Below are 22,703 nucleotides of genomic sequence, written 5' to 3' on the forward strand. Positions count from 1 at the left end.
ATTTGAATGTAGCTCACTCAGCACCAAGGAAAATTAGATCACAGCCTCTGTCTCTGATACCGGCAGCTAAGACTTCTTATCTGTATAATGTTAATGCACACCAAAGGAATGTCCCTAATGTGGAATCATTCACTAGTTATAATGCTGATACTCTCTGTGGGAATGGTTTCAATGTGGATACTCGAAACAGATTTGATTTGCTGTCTGGCCTGGAGGCGTGTGATTGACGCAAGGGGTGTGTGGGGCAGGACAATGATTTAATGGCTGACGAAGGACTTGTAGTGCCTCTTGTGAACATAGGGAATGATAGCAATGTAATTTGCTGGAATATCGCGGGTTTAGCCTCTAAGATGGGAGACTGTAACTGTATCAGTTTCATCAAACAATATCAGATATTTGTCTCCAAGAGACCTGGTCAGTTGACTGTGACTTCTTTCTTGAGGGCTATAAATCATTCTATGTTCCTGCGACTCCATCAAGCAGGGGTAGACCAAAGGGGGATTTAGTGACATTTATTTCTGTTAACTTAACCTGTAACATACGTAGAGTTCAAACTGATAATCCAGGCATTATTGGTCAAATGTTAACTAAAGATAACTGTTTGGCAGGTCTGGTCAATTTTTATAATGGTATAAACTTATGCCCAGCTCTGAGTCAAGTATCGGCATTTAATGCTTTTATTTCATCCTCTATGATTGAATGTATTCACAACCTTTTGATTATGGGTGATTTTAATGTTCACCCTTGTGGTGATCTTCTACTAAAATGTATTGCGGATGTGCAATGTATACGTACACAGGGCTTACATATGGAACACACTACTGAAGGGGATTTATTATTATTTTTTATTAAATCTCTTTATTAGCATCAGATTGGTCCGTGCAAGCATACAAATACACAAGAAATTGTCGACAATAAAAACGTTAATGATCGTTATACAAAAGAAGTACATGGATGACTAGACCAATGACATTACAGGTAGTGTAGCACATTCTAGAATATTATTTTCACTTTTCCATACCTGAAGGAAAATTGCACACGCGGTATAAAGAGATACAACTTTTCACAAACAAAACGAAAACAAGTGAGCCTTCATGACAGACAGAGCGGCAAGCAATACACATAGTGACTAGTAAGATGGCATAACCAGAGGCATAGGCAGACGAGGGTAATTAAAACGACAAGCGTAAGGACTAGGGCGAAGCAACCACCCCATCCGGGGCAAGGCGTGCAAGGGAACTGAAGAGGGAAACGCCCCGGCCCCAATCAGCACACAGTCCAAAATCAGCAGCTCACTCACAACCCAATCCAGTAGTGTGTGGACGTAAAGCCCTGCAGACCCCAATAGGCAGCGCACTGGTGGTGCAGCTAAAATCACCTAGCCCACCCCCTCTGGGACAATTGAGCTAGCAGCCTGGGAGTGTGTATCCCGTGTAATCTTGCTAAGATACTGTCGGTATGGGCCCCAAATGTCGAGTGGGCGTGAGGCTGTAGGAATCTGGGTGGAATATTCCACACTATTGGTGTTACATTGGGCAAGGCTGCGCATCCAGTTCACGGAAGTAGGGATTCGCCTGGACCCCCAAAGTAAAGCAATTTCCCTTTTCGCCAGCAAGAAACCTATGGCGGCAAGCTTACGCGTGGCCCGGGGGAACTCCGCGACATAGCCAAGCAGTGCAATTTCCGGCTTATGTTGCAGTTCGCACTCTAGAATGTCTCCCAAAATGTGGTGTACCTGTAGCCAGTAAGTGTGCAGTTTCGGACAGGTCCATGTGAGATGAGCAAAATCGGCATGGGGAGCTTTGCATTTAGGGCAGTGATGAGGCCTGTTTGGATCGATTCTGTGGGCCAGCGCCGGAGTGAAGTATAGTCGCCTCAAAAATTTGAAATTAATTAGTTTATGTCTACTGTTAATAGAGACCTCTTTAGTGGAGCGGCAACAGGCATCCCATTGGGCATCTGTGATGGGGCCACCCAAATCAAGCTCCCACGCCGCCCGAACCCTCGCATCCGAAGACGGGAGGGCCGCCACACAAAGTCCATACAACCTGGAGACCATATGGGCTCCAGTTTGCGACTGGAGTAGGAAAGTCAGTGCTGTCATTTCATCCGGCGGCAATGGGAACGACGGAAACTGCGCTCTAAGCAGGGACCTCAGTCTGGTCAGGACAAAGGAATCCATAAATGTCCGGTCCGAGAACCATGGATCCTCGGACACAGAGAAAACATGTCCGTCCGGAAACAGATCTCCTATTGTGGCGAGCTGGTATTTGGCCAGCGTTCTGCAGACCACCGTTTCCGCAGTGATGGGGAGCCAGTGAGGGTTAGGTAATGGAAGAGCCGGGGAATACAGTACGTCCAGTTGGAGCAGTCTACGCACCTGCATCCAGGCCCACGATGTAGTGGACACAGTTTGTATGTCAAGGGGGTCACGCGGAAAGCCTCTGGGCAAGATCGAGTTGAGGGTAAGTGGCAGCACCAAGTCCGCTTCAGGTCTCAAATACGGGATCCGAGCGTCCGGGTGAAACCAAGGGTGTGCATAGGCGCACTGCGCGACCAGGTAATAAATATAAAAGTCCGGCACTCCAAAGCCACCTCGCTCATAAGGCAGCGTTAAGATGCGCCAAGAAACCCGCGGCCTTTTATCCCCCCACACTAAACGCAACAACAATGAGCGGAGCTGCGTGAAGAAAATCCGAGTGAGCGGGACCGGTATGTTATTAAATAAGTACAGAAAGCGGGGAAGAATGATCATTTTAATTATGGCGATACGGCCGGCCATAGAGATAGGGAGGCGAATCCAACGTGTAATATTATCCTCCAGAAAGTCCAACGCCCGCCCATAGTTAAGACGAATCATGGATACCGTTTCTAGATGAATGTGGATACCCAGATATTTCACCGAGTCCGAATTCCATTCCAGCGGGAACGGGCAGTCCCAGCGAGCAGTGGAGGGGGTGAGCGGAAAGATCTCAGATTTATGCCAATTAATACGAAGACCGGAGTACCTCCCAAAGCGTTCCACCTCAAGCAGCAAAGGCGACAGGTTGGTCTCCGGAGACCTGACATACAGAATGGTATCATCAGCGTAGAGGGAGACAAGTAACGGGCCTGTCCGGAACTGGAGCCCGCGGTGCAGGTGGCGCTCCTGAAAATGTCGTACCAAAGGGTCCATGGCTAGAATATATAACAGGGGGGACAGGGGGCATCCCTGTCTGGTTCCCCGGGAAAGAGGGAAGCTATCAGAGAGCGTGCCATTAAGGCGCAGTCTCGCTCTGGGGGCAGTATAAAGCAGCTCGACCGTGGAGACAAACAAGGACGGCATGCCCATGCGGTGCATGACAGATAGAAAGAACGACCATTCTAAGGAGTCAAATGCCTTCTCGGCGTCTAAAAACACCGCAGCTGCCGGCGTAGTCGGCTCAATTTTGTGAAGAACAGAAAACAGCGTCCGCAGATTAAAGGAGGTGGATCTATGGGGAACGAACCCGGACTGGGCTGGCGAAATGATAGACTCCATAAGTAAAGATAGTCGGGTGGCAAGGACTTTCGCCAAAATTTTATAGTCAAGATTGAGCAGGGAAAGGGGCCTGTAGGAACCGCACCTAGTGGGGTCCCGATCCGGTTTGGGAAGTAAAATGATAACGGCCTCCCGCAATGTGGGTGGCAGAATCCCCGTCTCGAGTGACTCCGCATACACCTCAATCAGGCGAGGTACCAGTTCCTCCTTGTACTCCTTATAGAAGTCAGCTGAAAAGCCATCTAGACCCGGCGCCGACGAGCCTTTCAACGCATCAATGGCTTCCACAACGCTATCCGGTTCAATAGGCATCGCCAGAAAGTCCTGCATGTGTTTTTCCAGGAAGACCATAGAGATTTCGTTAATATAGGGGCCAGGGTCGCGACAGTCAGCCGATAGTCCCGAGGTGTACAATTCCTTGTAGTAGGATAGGAAGGCATCGCAAATGGCAGGGGTGGTCTGATGACGAGCTCCCTGATCATCTACCATGTCCGAGATAAATGAAGCCTGGCCGGGGGGACGAAGCAGATGGGCCAAGAGCTTGCCAGGCCTGTCTCCTTCACCATACTGCCTAGCCGAGTGTTGTGTGCAGAGATATGTCAGTTCTCTGTCTGCAGTGTCTCTGAACTCTTGCAGCAGTGCCAACCTTTTTGCCTCCACCCCACCACCCGTGTCAGTGAGCGTGTTGGTGTCCAAAGCAGCAATGTCCTTCTCAATACGGGTCAGGGAGGCACGGATGTCGCGCAAAGCCCCTACATGTTTGTTGATGCAAACCCCCCTAATGGTAGCCTTGAAACCCTCCCACAATGTAGCCCAAGCGTCCACTGTGCCCTCGTTGAACTCAAAGTACTCCTCTATGGCAATGCGAATGTCCTCCTTGAAGACCGGGTCAGCTAACGCCCTGCCAGGAAAACGCCATTGTTTCTCGTACCCTCCCAACCTGGGGATGAGCAGGGTCAGCACTATGGGAGAGTGGTCAGACAGAGTGCGCGGGAGTGTCAAATGGTCACTCACCCAACCGGCCACCCCTGGGGAAAGGAGCCAGTAGTCTATTCTGGTGCTAGTGTTGTGATACCCCGAGTGGTGGGTGTAGACGGGTGAGGTGGAGTGCAAACGGGCCTCAATGTCAATCAGTGAGTAATGAGCGCACACATCCGCCAGCACAACACGGGAGCGGGGCTTACAATCCGGGGAAGAGGAGGTGCTGTCCCTGGCAGGGGTCATGAGCAGGTTAAAGTCACCCCCCAGTATCATCATATCAGTGTCTAATCTCAGCAAAACATCCTGAAGTCCCCGGAAGAAGGCAGGGGAGTCCGAATTGGGGCCATATATTCCAACAAAGGTGACCTTAAAGCCCAGAAGCACCCCCGTAACCACAACATATCTGCCATCTACATCCAATATGCTGTCTGAGAGCACGAATGGAACACGTCGATGTATCAGGATTGCAACCCCCCTTGCATATCTGCTATAGCTAGAAAAAAATCTGTGCGCGCCCCAGCTTTTTGCAAAGGAGGAAGAGTCAGCATCCACTAGGTGTGTCTCCTGCAAAAATAGGACATCCACCCCATGCCGCGCTGCATAGTTTAGAACCTGTCGCCTTTTCCGCGTATCATTTAAACCTCGGACGTTCCAAGACATGGAGGTAAGCCTGGAAGGACCAGACTGCTGCCCTAACTTAGCCATTCAAACTCGGTGGAATCGTAAGAAAACATGCGTGTACGGACCTGCCATTCCCTATCGCAAAAAAGGCATCACTTAGATAGAAAAACAGTGCGAATGCACAAACAACAAGACCAAAGCATAAACAAACCCATCCCAACCACCCACCACCCAGCCACTCCTCAAGCCCAAGGAGGCTAAACCCACCCTTCCGGAAACAACCCAGAGCAACAAACAACAACAGTTGTCCACTAATGTACCTGTAAAATAAAGACAATGTTAAAGAAAAAAACAATGCGGCTCGCGCCATGGGGGTAGGCGACGCTCCGCCATGCAAGAACCACAACCGGGGCAACGTTCAAATGTCAGCAAGTATGAAAAAGCACTGCAAAAGTAAAAAAATAGGAACAGTAGTATCAGATGCAGATTACTGGGGCAAACACTCCGGATCGAGAAGATGGAAAGGTGCTAAGTCAACCCTGTCCGGTTTCGGTAAACAGTTCAGCACTAGCCTGCGAGTCAGTGTGCGGCGGAGACTGTTGAGCAACATCAGAATGCCGAGGGGACCCCCTGTTTTTGTAGGCTCGACAAAATTCCTGTGCCTCCGCAGGGGAGTCAAAAATGCGAAACCTGCCGTCCACGTCCACCCGGAGCCTGGCAGGATACAGCATTCCATAGCGCAATCCCATTTTGCGCAAGGCAGCTTTGACACCAGTGTATTTACGGCGCGCATCTTGGACCATGATGGTGAAGTCCGGGTAGAAAGAGAGCACATCTCCCTGCCACCGAACCTCGCCCGCCTCCCTGGCAGCCTTCAGCGCCGCATCTCTGTCCCTGAAGTTCATAAGCCTGGCAATAATGGGCCGGGGCGGCAGGTCAGGGTTAGGTCGGGGCCCCAGCGATCTGTGTGCGCGCTCAACCACGAAGCCAGCGGTAAACGTGTCTCGGCCAAAAAGTTCGATCAGGAGGTGTTCCACAAAAGTGTCAAAGCGTCCGGTAGCTGTCGTCTCCGCCACGCCGATAATTCGGATATTATTGCGCCTGCTGCGCGCCTCTAAATCCTCGTTCTTAATTGCGACGTCTTTAAGGATCTTCTCCACTCGTTCCAACCTTTTCAGCGTCGACGCCGCACCATCCTCGAGGTCGGAAACTCTGGATTCCGCCAGGTCCAGGCGCCTATCGTGCAGTTGGATCGTCGCGCCCATGTCCGCCATTTTCTTTTCGAGGGTATCAAAACGAGAATCCAAGGCCTTGAATCCAGCCCTCATCTCACCCATCATCTCAGCAACCATACCCGCCGTGTCTTTCGCTGCCAACTGGCCCCCAGTGTCTACCTCCGCCGCCGGCGAAGCTGCAGAAGTACGGACGGGTGCAGAACTGAAGGTAAGTCGCTTCTGGGTAACATCCTTCTTCACCATGTTGGAAGCAGTGGCGGGCAAATCACCAGTGGCACAGGACTCTATGACAACAGCGGAACCCAGAGAGTCAAGCACAGTGTCCGGGCACCCCAGTAGCAAGGCGGGTAGGACGGGACCAGAGCAGGGGTACTCGTCGGTCCACCGCCCCAGGGCTGACTCACGCCGTGGGAGCCCACGAGTCGCCAAGGCGGTTGCACACAGGACAGCAGGGCATGAATCTGGCTGGAGGAGTGCGCCAGAGGCCAAGAAGTAGGGTCAGCAGGCGGCTGCGGCAACCACCCGGCAGCAGCCGGCGGATCAAGGGGCCCTCAAGGACAGGCAGCCAAAGGTGGTGTGGCGGGGGGACTAAGCAGGCAAGTCCTCGAGGCAAAGGCAACTCAGCTGGGCAAGGTCTCGCAGGTCAGGCAGCCAGCGTCGGTCACAAGAAGTTGTACAGGCGGCAGAGAATCAGGGCCACCGCATCAGCAGGAGTGCAGGAGGCAAAGTTCTGCAGGGGGACAGGCGCAGGTCTTGGGTGCACGGCAGCGGTGGGGCAATGGAGGTAGGCCCCCACCAAGTGCAGCGACGCCAGGCCGTTCGCAGAGCGCCCTGAAGGCCGCCGGCCACACCCCTCACCAAGCGCCCCTCCGCCCCGAGGCCCGCCGCCCGCGCTCCCCGCTCGCCGCCGCACCACCCGGCGGTCCCCAAAAATCGAGGCCCCGGCTCCCAAGGCCGGACCAGGCCGCAAGTGCCGGTCGCGCACCGAGGGGCCGCACCTCCACCCACAGAGACCACCGGGGCCGAGCAGCAGACCCGGGAGAGAACTACAGCGGCCCTAGGGCCGAGGGGGACAGCAAGGGGGCAATCAGGAGACTCACCAGGCGCTCCGCAGCTGCTACGTAACGGCCCGCGAGGCGCAGCCGGCCGCAGCACCACTCAGCTGTTCCGACCTTCCACGTTGTCCCCCGTCCTCCAGATTAGGCAGGCTGCATCAGTAGGCTCCAAGGATCGGCTGCATGCGTAATCCGTCCTCAGCGCAGCGCCGGATCAGTGGCGAACGGCCCCGGTCATTTCTCGCCCGGCGGAGCTCTACGATCAGGCGGCCATTTCGTTCGCCCGCGTAGCCACGCCCCTCTGAAGGGGATTTATTTAATGATCTTTTGAATGATCTAAATTTACCAGTAGCTATGGAAATGAGGGACCCTACCAAGTGTTTTGATATTCCCACTTTTAAAGGGCACGGACGAGGAACTTTCATTGACTATATGCTACTTACACTGTCAATGCAGTCCTTTGTGGATTCGTTTTCCATTAGCAATAATGAATTTAGTGATCATAATCCCCGTACCATCCGGTTGAATGGACCCTGGATAGCTAAGGACGCACGGAGGGTGTCCCAAGTAGACTTAGCACAACCGATGGAAGACGTCGCCTTAGATGGTTGACGATCAATGCCGAGCAGCTGTACAAAAATATAATAGACACTTGTACAGATGAAATTCAGAACTGTATTAAAGCTGGGAGTGAATCAATTACAGTCCTAGATGCATTTCAGAATTTGTCGCTTAAAGTCTCTCAGCTGCTGACGGCCCCTGCCAAAAAGGTAGATAACAGGGGACCTAGATGGTTTGACCAGGACTGCTCTAAAGCAGCGTGGAATTTAAGGTTAGCCTTGGGGGCTATTCCCAGAGTTAAAGCAACTGTGCAAGAATCTAGGAAAAACTATAAATCTGTTATTGCTACGCGCAAGGATACTCTAAGACAAGAAGCTTGGTCCGAGATCCTTGACCCTGATACTTTAAAGTGCAGTTCCAGATTTTGGGCCCTGGTAAAGAAACCTTTCTTGGTACAGGTCCCTGGGGATTGCCTGGAATGTTGTATAACTGAGGAGGAGTGGGTAAACCACTTTAAAAGCCTATATAGTTGCACACCGTCAGAAATCCCCAATTATTCACCCTGTGTAAGGGATAGTGTTATTAAATTTGAAAGTGGCGAGATTTTGGACGGAATATTAGGTCTGACAGCTGGGAAAGCGCCGGGTCCGGATGGGATTCCGCCTGATTTGTATAGATCGGATCCTAGTTTTTGGGCACCCATCTTGGAGGCGGTCTTCAATGCGGCTGCGTGAGTTGGCTGCCCATTTTCATGGGGGGTTTCCACAATTGTCCCGGTCTTTAAGAAAGGGGACAGGGGCAGCCCACTCTGCTATAGGCCAATATCATTAATAGATTCTATGGTCAAAATAGCAGGAAGAATAATACTGCAGAGACTGTCCGATTGGGCAACTACAAATAACATCATGTCTATTGCTCAGTATGGCTTCTGCGGAGGGCGCTCAACTATAACACAGTCCCTTAATCTTTTCCTAATTTTAAGCAAGTACACTGTAGCAAGGAGGGGTACAATACACCTTGCCTTCATGGATTTGTCATCCGCCTTCGACTGTGTCAACAGGGGAAGGCTCTGGCAGTCCATGAGGGAGAGGGGGGTTGATACTGGGATTGTTAACTTCCTTGAAGACCTACACAGTAATACCAGTGCCAATGTAAGGTACTCTCAGGATCTGGGCGTAACCAGTAAATTTGCTATTAGAAAGGGTGTGCGTCAAGGTTGTATCCTTGCCCCCTTTCTTTTTAATTTTTATATCAATGATTTAGACAGTGTTCTGCAGAACATACATGCGGACTGTCCTAGAGTTGATAGGCGGGGTATTCCTGTTCTTTTATACGCAGATGATGCGGTTCTAATTTCTAGAACTGAGAGGGGACTGCAAACTTTACTTAATGCTTTTAAAACGCTTATGTCTGACAGAGATTTACTAATTAACAATTCAAATCATTTATAATGCAGGTTGGTCAAAAGCCAAGCAGAAATTTCCTGTTTAAGTTAGATGATGTAGTGATCCCTGTAACGAAATCATTTACGTATCTTGGGATTACTTTTGACAATAAACTTAGTTGGGGATCTCATCTTGCCAAGAAGAAAGGTGAACTGGCTAGGGTGAATGCCTCGATTTTTAACTTTGCAGCCACACTAGGAAATAAACCTATTAGTGCGATGATGAAATTATATAACGCAAACTCAGTGGCCACTGCTGTCTATGGCAGTGAATTGTGGGGGTATTTCAGTGGGGTGCAGTTGCAGACTGCCGAAAATACCTTTATGAAGCGTTTATTGTGTGTCCCAGCTGGCACCTCAAACTATGCTGTCCATAATGAGTTGGGGGCACAATACTTATGTGGGTATGCGACGTTTACAACGAAACTATTACAACGCCGTTCCATTACGACGCGGTCATAACAACTAAAGTTGTTACAACGAATTGCGCTGGGGGGCGCTCAAGGATAGTAAATCATTTAATTTACTATCCCAACACCTTCCCTACTATCCACGGGGACTGGTGTTGGAATAGTAAATTAATTTTTTTTAATTTGCGCCCCCCAACGCAAGTCGTTGTAACGACTTGCGTTGTTACAACCGCGTTGTAATGGAACGCGTTGTAAAAGTGTGTGTCGTAATGACGTACATCCACTTATGTGACATTTTTTCCCTACGTCCTCTGACATGCTGGCTAAACTTGTGGCTTAACGAGGAAATACCACTAACTCATCTGATTATGAAAGATTTCTTACCTCAGGACAAAGTACTGGACACCCCATGGTTAAAGTATTTGAAATCTAGTTTCTCCCGGCTTGGTCGTCTGGAATTTTTTGATTCCCCAAACAGGATCGGTAAAGGGGATGTGAAGGAGATCAAACTGGCTTTCTTTATGGATAGGAGCTCACAAAGGGAATGTGTGGAGCTCCAAAAACCAACTGTAAGAAAATCTGTCATGCTTCAAACATGTGTATCAATGGAGCCATATTTGTCTGGCTCACTGTCCTTTCATGAGAAATTTCTGTTAACCAGATTTAGGTTGAACTTGTTTCATCATCTGCTTATTAGACCAAAAAGTGACATTTTTAACAGATCTGCAGCGCCCTGTGGCTGCGACGGAAAGTCTCCACAGGATTTGCTGCATTTTATATTTTGATGTAGTTTTTATGAATACCCTCGCAAACGCTATTTGCTTGCTCTTTTAAAAAGTCTCAATTTTAACCAGATCAGACCAGCCCTTATGTACTTGCAACTTTTGCATATGGACAGTATCCTTCAAGTTACCGAATTTTTTAAACTTTGTATAAAGTTGCGAAATTGTTTAGATCAGTGATGCTTTTATGTTGATTTAAACCTTTCATGAATTATCTTTTTTACTGTATGTACATATTTGATCCTTGCACTTCTGGCACTTTACTATCGTTCTTATAATGTACTTTTTAATTGCTATATTGTCAATTGTACTTTTATGGTTTGAATCAAAACCAAAATAAAGTCTCTATTGAATTGAATTGAATATAGATTTCCTTATTTTGTTGGAGATGTGTGAAAATGGGGAAACAGCCGTTACATCGCAACTTTTACAACGCACTTCTATTACAACGCAACTTTTACAACGCTGGATCCATTACATCACATGCCTTTACAACGCATGACATTACATAGCAGATGCTATTACAACGCATGCCATTACAACGTAAGTATAGGTAAGTATATAATTTTATTTTATATTTTATTTAACATTATTTAATTATTTTATTTAATATTAAAAATAAATAAATATATTAATTTATGTTTTTTTATATAAGATTGGGTTTTGGGGTACAGGGGTATTTTTAGGTTTCAGGGTTGGGTTTGGGTTTTGGGGTACAGGGGTATTTTTAGGTTTCAGTGCTGGGTTTGGGTTTTGGGGTACAGGGGTATTTTTAGGTTTCAGGGTTGGGTTTGGGTTTTGGGGTACAGGGGTATTTTTAGGTTTTAGGGTTGGGTTTGGGTTTTGGGGTACAGGGGTATTTTTAGGTTTCAGGGTTGGGTTTGGGTTTTGGGGTACAGGGGTATTTTTAGGTTTCAGGGTTGGGTTTGGGTTTTGGGGTACAAGGGTATTTTTAGGTTTCAGGGTTGGGTTTGGGTTTTGGGGTACAGGGGTATTTTTAGGTTTCAGGGTTGGGTTTGGGTTTTGGGGTACAGGGGTATTTTTAGGTTTCAGGGCTGGGTTTGGGTTTTGGGGTACAGGGCTATTTTTAGGTTTCAGGGCTGGGTTTGGGTTTTGGGGAACAGGGGTATTTTTAGGTTTCAGGGTTGGGTTTGGGTTTTGGGGTACAGGGGTATTTGTAGGTTTGAGGGCTGGGTTTGGGTTTTGGGGTACAGGGGTATTTTTAGGTTTCAGGGCTGGGTTTGGGTTTTGGGGTACAGGTTTTTTTTAGTGTTTAGTTTTAAAATACAATCTTTTATTTTAATTAAAAAAATTAATTTTAATAATTTTATTATTTATTAAAAATAGTTCTTTATTATTAAAAGTTCTTTTAAAAATAAACTTAAAGTAATATATGTACTAAATAATTATTTAAAAACAATTTAATTTATTTAATTAATACATTTAAATTACTTACATCTAAAAAAAAAATAATATACTTACCTATATTTACATTGTAATGGCATGCGTTGTAATAGCATCTGCTATGTAATGTCATGCGTTGTAAAGGCATGCGATGTAATGGATCCTGCGTTGTAAAAAATGCGTTGTAACGGAGTGCGTTGTAATATATCGCGTTGTAACGTCATACATCCGTGAAAATGTGGTGACACATGCGATTCTTTCAGTATTTCTTTTAGGTTTTGAATTTAGAAGAATTTCTCGCGGGCAGTACCACGCTCTCTTTGATGCATTCCTGACTATTCTCTTCAGGTAACCTCGGTCTCTTAGTTTGTGGCAAGAGTGTTAGCCTCTCTGAAATAATCCTCTTTGTGAGAGCAATTGCGCATTATTCTCAAAAATTGTGAATAAGGGAGTGAATCCTTTAGAGAGAGCCCTCTCTATGATTAATGTGTTCACTATGTGGGTTAGCTTGCTTCCTTGTATGACTAGTTCAAGCTCCTCCCAATGCTCAAACTATTGCCTGTGTCCTTTTGCTTTCTATGGGTAATGTTTACCCTTTCTTCTGTTTTCGAAAAATATCGGGTGCAGGACTGTGTCCCGTTGTATTGTTCTTGCTTCTAATGTAACAATATTACTTTTATTCTGGAATTTAAAACTCTTTGTCCGGCTGGGCATCGAAATACAATAGTACCCATTAAGGTCTATTTTGCATTTGTTCTTTCTATACATGTTGTGCTAAGGACCAGTGTTCCAAAAAAGAAATCAATTCCCGGGGTCCTTGGTTTCTCTTCGGGCTCCCTTGTTTGTTTAAAATAGCTGACAGCTCGGGATTACCAGAAACAAGAACCGGGCAACATACTCGGAGCATTACTTCACACTTTCTGAAAGTGCACCGAAGCACCAAGCATATGTTATCCCATCAGCAACTATCTGTGGATCACTGAAACCATGTGTGGTGACAGAAAATGTTTATTTAGCAGCAGAAAATGTGCCACTCGGCGCCACTGAGCAACAGCAGAGTTAGTGCTGATCATACATATTATGGCACGAGAAACAATGGCCTTTGAGACTCTTGTGTTAAGTAAAATAAACACCACAAACAACACTGTGCCATGAAATAACTGACACCTGTAATACCTTGTGGAGTAGTAACTACATTGGTATTCTTGTGCTATTCAATTATGCTACGTAATGAACAGGGGTTCTGCCCAAATTACCCTCCCATACCTGGGCAAGGAGCATCACATGGATGAAAAAGTAGAAAAAAAGTTACTGAGGGAAAAATAAAGCAAATGCTACTTCAAAACAGGATACAGTTTATTAACAATATAATGAATCACAGAGAAAGAGGTGACCAGAATATATACAATAATCAAAACTTATAATTGCAATATATACAGAATATATACAAATGTGTACCCTAAACAAAAAGAAAAACAGGGGGGAAAAAAACACAATTAATTATCTGTCAACGGAGTTGCGGTCGCGTTTCCGCCAGTAGTATCTTGTGGCTTCATCAGGACAAGGGTACTTAGAAATGATGTACAAGCGGCCCCCCCCAGGAAGAGGGGATACCACCCTGAAGGATACAGCCAACCTCCTCCTATGGGACAAACAGTTCGATCTCTCCTAGATACTCCAAAATTATCAATTCTGGGTGTACAGAGCAAATTATTTCATGGGTGTGTATTTAAACGACCACCCAGGCGTATCACACAACCTCAGTAAAGTCAACAGGAACCACCTCTGCGACTAAAGCTCCCCAGGTCACCAAAAGGCTAGAAAAGCACGCAGCGTTCGTCCTACCGATCCGCCGTCCGAGAGTCAAACAACAATCTGTTATGCACCTCAGAATGCGGCCGCTTGAAAAATGACCCATTGCATTTGAAGCTAGAACTTTCCCTAGAATCCTGTATGATATCTTGAAATCTGCACTCATTGACCTTTCTCTCTGCTGATGCTAGAATTCTCAGAATCTATGTAAAAAACAGCATATAAAGACAACATGATAATATTCTGCCGAATAACCAGACTAGTAATAAGCCATCATCAGGCAGCGTGCATTGCGAATCACGGACAACATAGCAAGAAAATACGCTACACAAATATAATAACCGCTTTAATAGATAACGTAAGTGAATACAACATGATACAAAAATAGACGGTCCTACACTAACTTGACAGCCATGTCGGCATGCCATCACCAGCTCTTTTAGGTGCTTGCTTTGCTGCAGAGACTCATTTTCTGAAGAAAAGATGCACAAATGTTGTTCCCTTGACGACTGCACTGACTTGAAGAATGATGTTATCAAAAGAATCAGAAATAACCTGCAGGTATGTGGGCTGTTGTAGTGTGGTTCGATGAGGGCCTAGACCGTAGGCAATTTGAACGAGCATTGGCATAGCCAATAGGTCTTGCCTTGGCGACCTTGTAAGTAAAAAAAAAAAACAGAAGTATAAGACTTCACGTTCACATTTACTTCGTATTTAGGATGCAGTAAATGTAAATGTGAAGTCTTACACTTCAGTTTCTTTTTTTCTTACAAGGTCCCAAAGGTGAGACCTATTGGCTATGCCAATGCTTGTTTTATTAGTCGTTCAGTTGTATATATTGTCTTCTTGGTTATATATAAGGTAACAAAAATGCTTATAGCTCTTTTTTGTTATAACTTTTCAACATACTGCACAGCTGCCACACTGCTGTACGACACAGCTTAACGTTGGAAAAGCCAGTAGCTCTGGCTTAACACTTATAAGGTCCCAAAGGCGAGACCTAATGGCTATGCCAATGCTTGTATTTCAAACCTGCTACCAGGAAGCTTCGCCAAAAGCTTTAATTTTTTCCAGTTAATGTTTTCGTTTTGCAATGGAAAATAATTCTCACAGCCTCCTTCTCTCAATGTAGAAGTGTCTGTAAGTTTGCTACGTCTCTAGGGTATTTCAATCACCCCTTCTGCAAAATACCCAGGTACAAATATTGAAACGCCAACATACAGGCTTCCTCCTGCTCTCAGGGACGGTTTTAGCGCTGGTGGCGCCTTGTGTGAAAATGTCTGTTGGCGCCCCTTCCAATGACCATCTTTGCTATGGATTCCCTCACTAGCACCCTTTAACAGTGCCTCTCAAGTCTCCATATCCACTGTGTCTTGGATTCATTTCGTTTTATAGCACCATTCATACCAGTGTAAGGTGTCTGAACACTTTACATCACACACACATTGCACAGAGACAATCAATCAGGCATTTGTAAATCAGTGCATAGGAAATGTTACATCAGACAGGACTACTAGGTGTAGTGTAGGAGTGATGTCATCGATACTGGTGGGCAATATAGTTTGCGTCCGTATTCTGAAAAAGCATATTTAGAACTTAAAACGCAACATCATTCTTAGGGGTTCTCTTTCATAATAAGAATTGTTTTCCACCCAAATAAACCCTTTTCACAAGATTAGGATGACGAAAGACTAGGCAAAAAAAAACATATAGCTCCAACATATCCCTGGCAGTTTGCAGCAGCTTTTTGATGACAGTTAATGGCTCCATTTTCTATAATAGGATTTTGACTTATAAATGACAAGTAACAAAAGGAGCTCTATTACAGAGACAGTAACCCATTGACCTCTTCAAATCATATGCATTTCTTTATCAGCATGGTGCACGTTCTTAGCAGCAGGCATTTTAACCCTCTACACCAGTGGTTCCCAAACTTTTGACTCCCGAGGACCCCCATTAAGTCACCACTGGAAGCCGGGGACCCCCAAGCAATTTGTATGAGTTAAATTTCAAATATTAAAACAGTAATTCGAAAAGAATACACACATGTGCACACAAAACAAATACTCAAAGTACTTAGGGGCAGATTTACAATAAGTGACGCATCCATGCATATCAGCAGGGATGCGCCACTTATTGTGCGCCATGCCTCCGCCACCATTGATGCGCCGCATTTACAATGCTGCGCCTCATGGGACAAAAAAGCACAAATGCACGACGCATCTGTGCCGTAAAGGTGGCGCATTGCTGGAGTTGCGTCACAAGCACGACACAGCTCCAGCAATGCTCTGGGGGGCCAAATCTTGTTAATGCTGTGTCAATCCTTAAGCCAGCTTCAAGCAGACGCAGGGTTTTGACGCAGCATGGACCCCAAAGTGACTGAGTGAAATCTTGTAGATTTCACTCAGCCACTTTTAGGAGGCGTTCCTGCGCCAGAACGCCTCCTTCTGGTGCAGGGCTTTACAAAGTGGTGCATCTCCCAGATGCGTCACGCTGTAAATACCCTGCACCATGGCGCATCTTTTGCGTCGCCGCTGCATCATGAAAGTGACGCAACGGCGGCGTAAAAGAGGCAGAAGGGGCTTGTAAATCTGCCCCTAAGGATTTTGGGGCCAGATGTATGACGATTTCATTTAGCGCCTCGCAATTTGCGACACATTGCGAGTCGCTAAATGAAATGTACAACAGTGTGTTTAACACTGTTTCGGATTTCCAATGGGTTCGCAAATTGCGAGGTTCTTTACTATTAATGAGCCTCTTGCAATTTGCGAGCCTATTGGGAATGCCAGCCCTCCTAGGTATGGTGCCTGCTGGGCTCTGCAGGCCACCATGTCTGGGACTGCTTTTAAATAAAGCAGTTAAAAAAAAATGCATCCCATTTACCATGCATTTAAAAAAAAAGAAAATGAAACGTTTTCGTTTCATTTTCTAAGGACAGGCAGAGGTCCCTGGGACCGCTGCCTGCCCTTAAAAAATAATTTTGCATGCATTTGCAAAGGGGTAGGGGTCCCCTGGGGACCCCTTCCCATTTGCAAATGCATTACCATCTACTTGAAGTAAGTGGTAATTGCGAGTGTTTTTTGCGACCGCAAAACATTTGTATATGGTTTTAAGACTCTCTATTTGGAAGGGAATGCCCCTTCCAAATAGCAAGTTGCAAAACCTATTTAGCGAGTCGCAAACAAATTGCGACTCGCGAAATAGGCAATGTACACGGCCCAATACGTTTTTGCATGTGAAAGCGGGTTCACGAACCCGTTCGCGCATATAAAAACGGATCGTACATCTGGCCCTTAGTATTTTATATTGAAGTAATAGCCCCTCTGTCACATGTATTTCATTTGTTTTATAGCATCTCTCATACCATTGTAGGATGTCAGAGCACTTTACATCACACACATATAGAGACATTGAATCGTACATGTAAATCAGTGTGTATATAAAATGTTTAAAGTGTGCTTGGTCTGGAAAACCACAAACTCAGGATTCAGAACATAACACAGTGGCTAGCACTGACTTTAACATTAAAAATGTATTTCCACCCAAATAAATCTTTTTAGCAGCATCAGGATAATGAATAACTGGTAAAAAACAAACGTTACTAACTGGTACTGGTAACTAGGTCCCTCTGCTACATTATGATTGTCACTTATGAAGTGCACAGTAACAAAAGAATCTATGTGACAAAAGCAGTAACCACGAACCTATGCACATAAAATGCTGCTTTTTTTAAATGCATGTTACACGTTCTTTGCAGTAGGCACATTAACCCTCTGTGCTACATTAGTTAAGTCAAAGCTGCCACTAAACAAAACTCTCCTCACACTCCAGCAGGTACATTAATCACTGGCTTTATCTTGACACTTTTATTGTTGCTGGAAAGCTGCTAATTATACAAGAAACTTTTCTGTGCTTTTAAAACTGTTGCCTGTGGACCCCCTGGGAATGTGTCGCGGACCCCTGGGGGTCCGAGGACCCCAGTTTGGGAAACACTGCTCTACACTACCTTAGTGCAGAGGGTTAAAACTTCCACTAGACAAACCTCCGGTCTCTCTTCAGGAAGATGATTAATCACGGGAGTTATCATTACATTTTATTTAATGCTGAAGTCCAGGAAGGCGGCAGCAGGTGCTTTTACAATGATAACGTACTTTAAAAAATTACGCCCCCACCTCAAGTCAATGCCCGGTGCGGTTGCACCGATCGCATCCCCCTAGAGCCGACAGTGCCTGCTCTTTCATATAATTTAGAGAACTGTTAAGCGTAGGTAGTATGTATGGTCTTTTTGAAGTAAATGTTTACTCTACTTCTTAGCCCCTCCCACCTCTTCACCTCAGAGCTGTGTGGCCGTAGTTTGAAAGTCCGAGGCAGAGATGTAATAGCCTTGATTAACCCCTACCGCGCTACCGCGTTTTCCCGCTGTGCGCTGAAAATAAAAAAATGGCTTGTTTATGACAAAGCCAGCTCGTCATCCGCGTAGCGCAGGTAACGCCCATGACGAGCTGGCTTTGTCATCAGCACTGAAGGGGTTAAGAAGCTCAAAAAGCAGTGCGGTGTATACCCAACGGGTGAAGCTAAGAATTGCCTGCTAATGTCCTGTGATCCCATGCTAATGAGACCTTCAATATGTAAATCTGTGAGTTCAAAGGGCACCATGGGGTAGAGAAGCCGCGGGTGACAGCTCGTCGCCCAGTGAGTGTATTACTGACAATTATCAAGGTCTTCTGATAAATCATCCCTGCTGTAGGATGTGAGCTCCGCGGACTGCTCTCCCAGAGTGGTCTCTAGCCTGGCTAGATAAAGGCCTGGAGTCGGGAGATGGGCATTTGTGGGGCTTTTCTGGCCTAATGGCCAGAGCTGTCGACTTCAGAGGGAGGGAGCCAGGTTCCAGTCTCGGTGTGGGCTCCAACACAACAATTAATATGTCCTTGTGTAACGTAACTGGTGCTTACATAAATCGCTCCAATAACTTCGGGTCGAGTTCGTGCGATATAAAACTGGGAGAAAAAAAATCTAGGGGCATATTATCAAGGGGGGGCGAGATGCACTTTTTGACGGTTTAGCGGCCGTTTTCGGCCGCTAAGCGGCGAAAATTCTATCGCCCTATTATCAAGCTGTCGCTAACAGCAGTTAGCGACAGCTTGAAGGCGATAGCGAGCGGTTTGGGGCCCGCTTTGCATGTCAGCGATATTTATCGCTAATGACATGCAAAGTGGGCGTACCCAACCCGTTAGCGACTGAAAGCAGTCGATAACGTCGCTATCGCCTATTCACAAGGCTGGGGTAGCGATGGAAATATTCCCGCTATCGCCAAAAACTAACGCCTGCTCTGACCAGTTCTTAGCCCTGTTATCCAATGGGAGGTGGATAACATGGCTAAGAGCATTTCGTCGCTAATGCGAGAATATCGCTATATTCTCAGCGATATTCTCGCATTCATTACGCCGCTATCACTGGATATTTTAGCCCTATGGAGAAAAACTTGCAGCATGTTTTTTCCGCTAAAATATCCAGCGATAGGCAGCGATAAAAAAAAAGTCGGTAAGCGCATTTAGCGATAAATATCGCTAGTTGTTGGTAATATGCCCCACAAAATCAGAACAACCATCCATCAAGGTGCGGGATGTGGCAAATTAGTCCCCTGATGTAGCGAAATGCACATGCAGATGTTAATTTTCCTATGCAGGACACTGGGAGTAGACAGCGAATTATCCTCACATGGAGGAAGTGATGGGAGGTGCATACCTTTATTAGGAGCGTCGTAAAAACGCGTTGTTATGATATAATGAAGCCAAGTCCCTGACAGCCTGTTGGACTGTGGTTGCTGCTCCAGAGTCATGTTTGCTGTATTGTGCTGAGCGCAGTGGCGTAACGCAAAATAAGGGGCCCAGAATCTAAGACATTCACTTGCTTATGCTGAATGGAGGGCTCTGTAGGGTTTCTTACCCGCCCCCCCCAACCCCCGCGCAGCTGCCTTCCAACTCCCCCACCCTCCCCCCCAGCCCCCTCCACACACACACACACACACACACCCCACCGCACGTTTGGAGTGGGCTTGACTGCGCCTCTGGAAGTGTTCCCAGGTGCACTAGACACGACCTTGCACTAGCATTCCTACTCTGGACTTCTACAAAAAACATTGAACACCAGCGGAAGTATTTTCCAATTTCCAATTGCTACAATTATATTCAGTTCCAGCGTCAAGAACTGATAAGGTTGTAGTAATACGTGACTGTGACTAACTTCACTTCATGGTGTCTGGAAATCCAGCTTGGTATCACCCTATCAGAATTTAGGATGACCTTAGAATGAGCCCCTTAGTATTGCGGGCCACCTTCCACAAAGGGCTCTCTTATTGTTCTTTGGGGCCTGTCTCGCTTTCTCAGAAGAACATCAAGTTATTTAGGTGCTAAAATATCTAAAGCTTGAATATTGATTCTGACAAATAACTTAAGGTTTGTCTCCTTCTTTTACAGACCAAGACTCTCTGAAAGGACATAAATTGGTCTTCAAACGGTCAAGGGATGAATATGCTTATCGGAATATTAAAAACGGGAAGCAAATAGTGGAATTCACAGTGTGCATTGATTTGTATCGAACTATTAACAGTGCCAATTGGACAGTCTTCAGCTACGATGCATTTGAAACAAAGGGGACAGATTTTGTATTGGCAGGAGCATATGATACTCTCTCTCTCCATCATCTCGGCAACTATTCAAGTTTTGGGAGTCATTTGCCAATTAACATGTGGCACAGCGTTTGCTGTACGTGGAATAGTACAGAGATGAACGTATTTATAAATGGAAGCTCAACATTTAGGGAACATTTTCCTTCACGCTTCCTAAATGGCGAAGGTACCTTAGTTCTTGGATTTAACCACACCAATAATGGGACAACAATCACCGGAAATAACAACCTCGTTCTGCACATTCAAACTGGCTTCGAGGGCAGCTTGTACTACTTTCAAATGTGGAACAATTCACATACCTCCGATGTACTAAATACCTGTTCAGAAGGTAATATGATCCGCTGGTATGCTTCCTCATGGAGAATTAATGTGATGTCGCCAGTAGAAGATCAGCACTTGCGCTGCGGTAAGTTCTATCTCTTGAGCCATATTTCTTTGTCTTACACTGTACTGCTAATTTTGGGATTGACAATAAAGTTCCCTGTAAAGTCTCAGAATTTGGAGGAATATAGATTTAGAGGACACATTGAAAAAAGGAGAGATTCAATCAAATCGTGTTGTATGTTATGTTTGGTGTACGCAATGCTCAACACAGCTTGAGGGCCATTTAAAAGTGTCATGAGGGTGAGTGGTGGTGTTGGGGGTTTACGCTGAGCCAACACAGCACATCTGATGCTAGTAGCTGTACAGATCCAGTAGCAGATGGGGTCAACCCATGGCATCAAAAACTAAAGCTGAGTCAGAACAGATGTGATTTCAGTCATTTTCTCAATTTCATCAAACCTCCTATGGATAAAAAAGAAAGTGGAAAGCTGTGAATTTGTAGGGTTTCATCCATATAACACTTGATTTTGATTCTCGCGGGTAGACTGCAGAAACTGTTTTGGGTGTCTCACTGTTAATCTGATGAAATACAGTGCCTCTTTATTGTGTATGACCTTATACACAAGGCAAAGGACCTGACAGGTGATTATTGGGGTCCCATCCTCCATGGTGGACCCCATTTAGGACAAGGCTTTTTTATAATGATCATATATTGTTTTTATTTGTAGGTGTCCTCTTCCGTGAGTCATATATACGTTGCTTATTTAGCTATAAAATTGAAATATAAAATGCACATTGATTCATGGTAGTTTGCAATGTAATGTGCTAATCAGGTCTGCTTGAATATAATCATGTTATTCTGTATGAATCACGTTTTCTGTTCAATTGAATGTTTATGCATTGATTAAGGTTTCTTGAAAACTGATAACTTCCTTTCTTGTTTAGTATTTTTAATCAATAAGCACAGTTTCACAGAATGTAAGTAAGTGAAAGGGTGTCAAGGCCTTTTCTGCCAATTGTTTATTCTGAATGGCTCATCAATGATCAGATACACTACTAAGGATAGAGTGTGATAAGATAGAGAGGAACTTTGTGTCAGAGACAGAGGCCATACAGAATTGTATTGCTTTCCCTTGCTGAAGGCTACCTGGAGGCACACTTAGGACCTTATTATGATATTCGGCGGCCCTGGAGCGGTCAGCACTTCATCCCTTCGCTCCAGGACAGCTGAAATTCACTGCTGCTCCTCCGCCAGTTTTACAAGTATTTTCGTGGTATGACCAGCAGGCTGTGTGGCGGTTCCGTGGTGGTGCTGTTTAAAGGCTCATTGTGAACCTTAAACAGCACCACCGCGCCACCGCCGGTGCACGTTCCTGCATGGGAAGGAATGCACCCTTTCCTGCATTCCTCCCGTGCAGGAAATCGGAGTGCATAACTCCAGGGGGCACAACATGTGCCACCCTGATTGCAGCCCTATGTACAGAGGCACAAGAGGGCCCTGTAGGTCCACCTTTGTTGCCTCACTGCCACATTGCCATGAACAGGGTTGTAATAATGTGTAGTGACACTAATTGCACTGTGATGTCATTCAGAAGCATGTTGTAATAGAAGTTCTACAGAGGAATGTTGAGGGTTTTTAAAAGAATATATAGCAGTTCAGTTTGGGGCATAGACGAGGTTGGAGGTTAATCTATAAGCTCCAATAAACAACATTATTTAAATTACACTTACTGTGTCCAGAGAATCCTTTCACAAGGGTGGCAGTGAGACAACTCATAAATATGTTCACGTTGCTGCTGCTGCACTGCCAGAATATTTTGGCCTCAAACCGCTACCAGACTGCCACAGGATCCTTGATCCACGGTG

The 22,703-nt window shown here is 45.8% G+C and overlaps 1 protein-coding gene across 4 annotated transcripts in view; it reads left to right on the forward strand.

Moving 5' to 3' along the window:
- Window positions 1-22,703, forward strand: part of ADGRG4 (adhesion G protein-coupled receptor G4) — a 1,842,483-nt gene that overhangs the window by 397,073 nt on the left and 1,422,707 nt on the right. For all 4 annotated transcript variants that reach the window (XM_078688599.1, XM_078688601.1, XM_078688598.1 and 1 more), the window contains exon 3: window positions 20,302-20,919. In XM_078688599.1, the coding sequence (XP_078544725.1) occupies window positions 20,302-20,919 (618 nt within the window). The remainder of the gene's footprint in view (window positions 1-20,301; window positions 20,920-22,703) is intronic.

This window comes from Lissotriton helveticus, chromosome 4_1, assembly GCF_964261635.1.
Source record: "Lissotriton helveticus chromosome 4_1, aLisHel1.1, whole genome shotgun sequence".
In the NCBI taxonomy this organism is placed as follows: domain Eukaryota; kingdom Metazoa; phylum Chordata; class Amphibia; order Caudata; family Salamandridae; genus Lissotriton; species Lissotriton helveticus.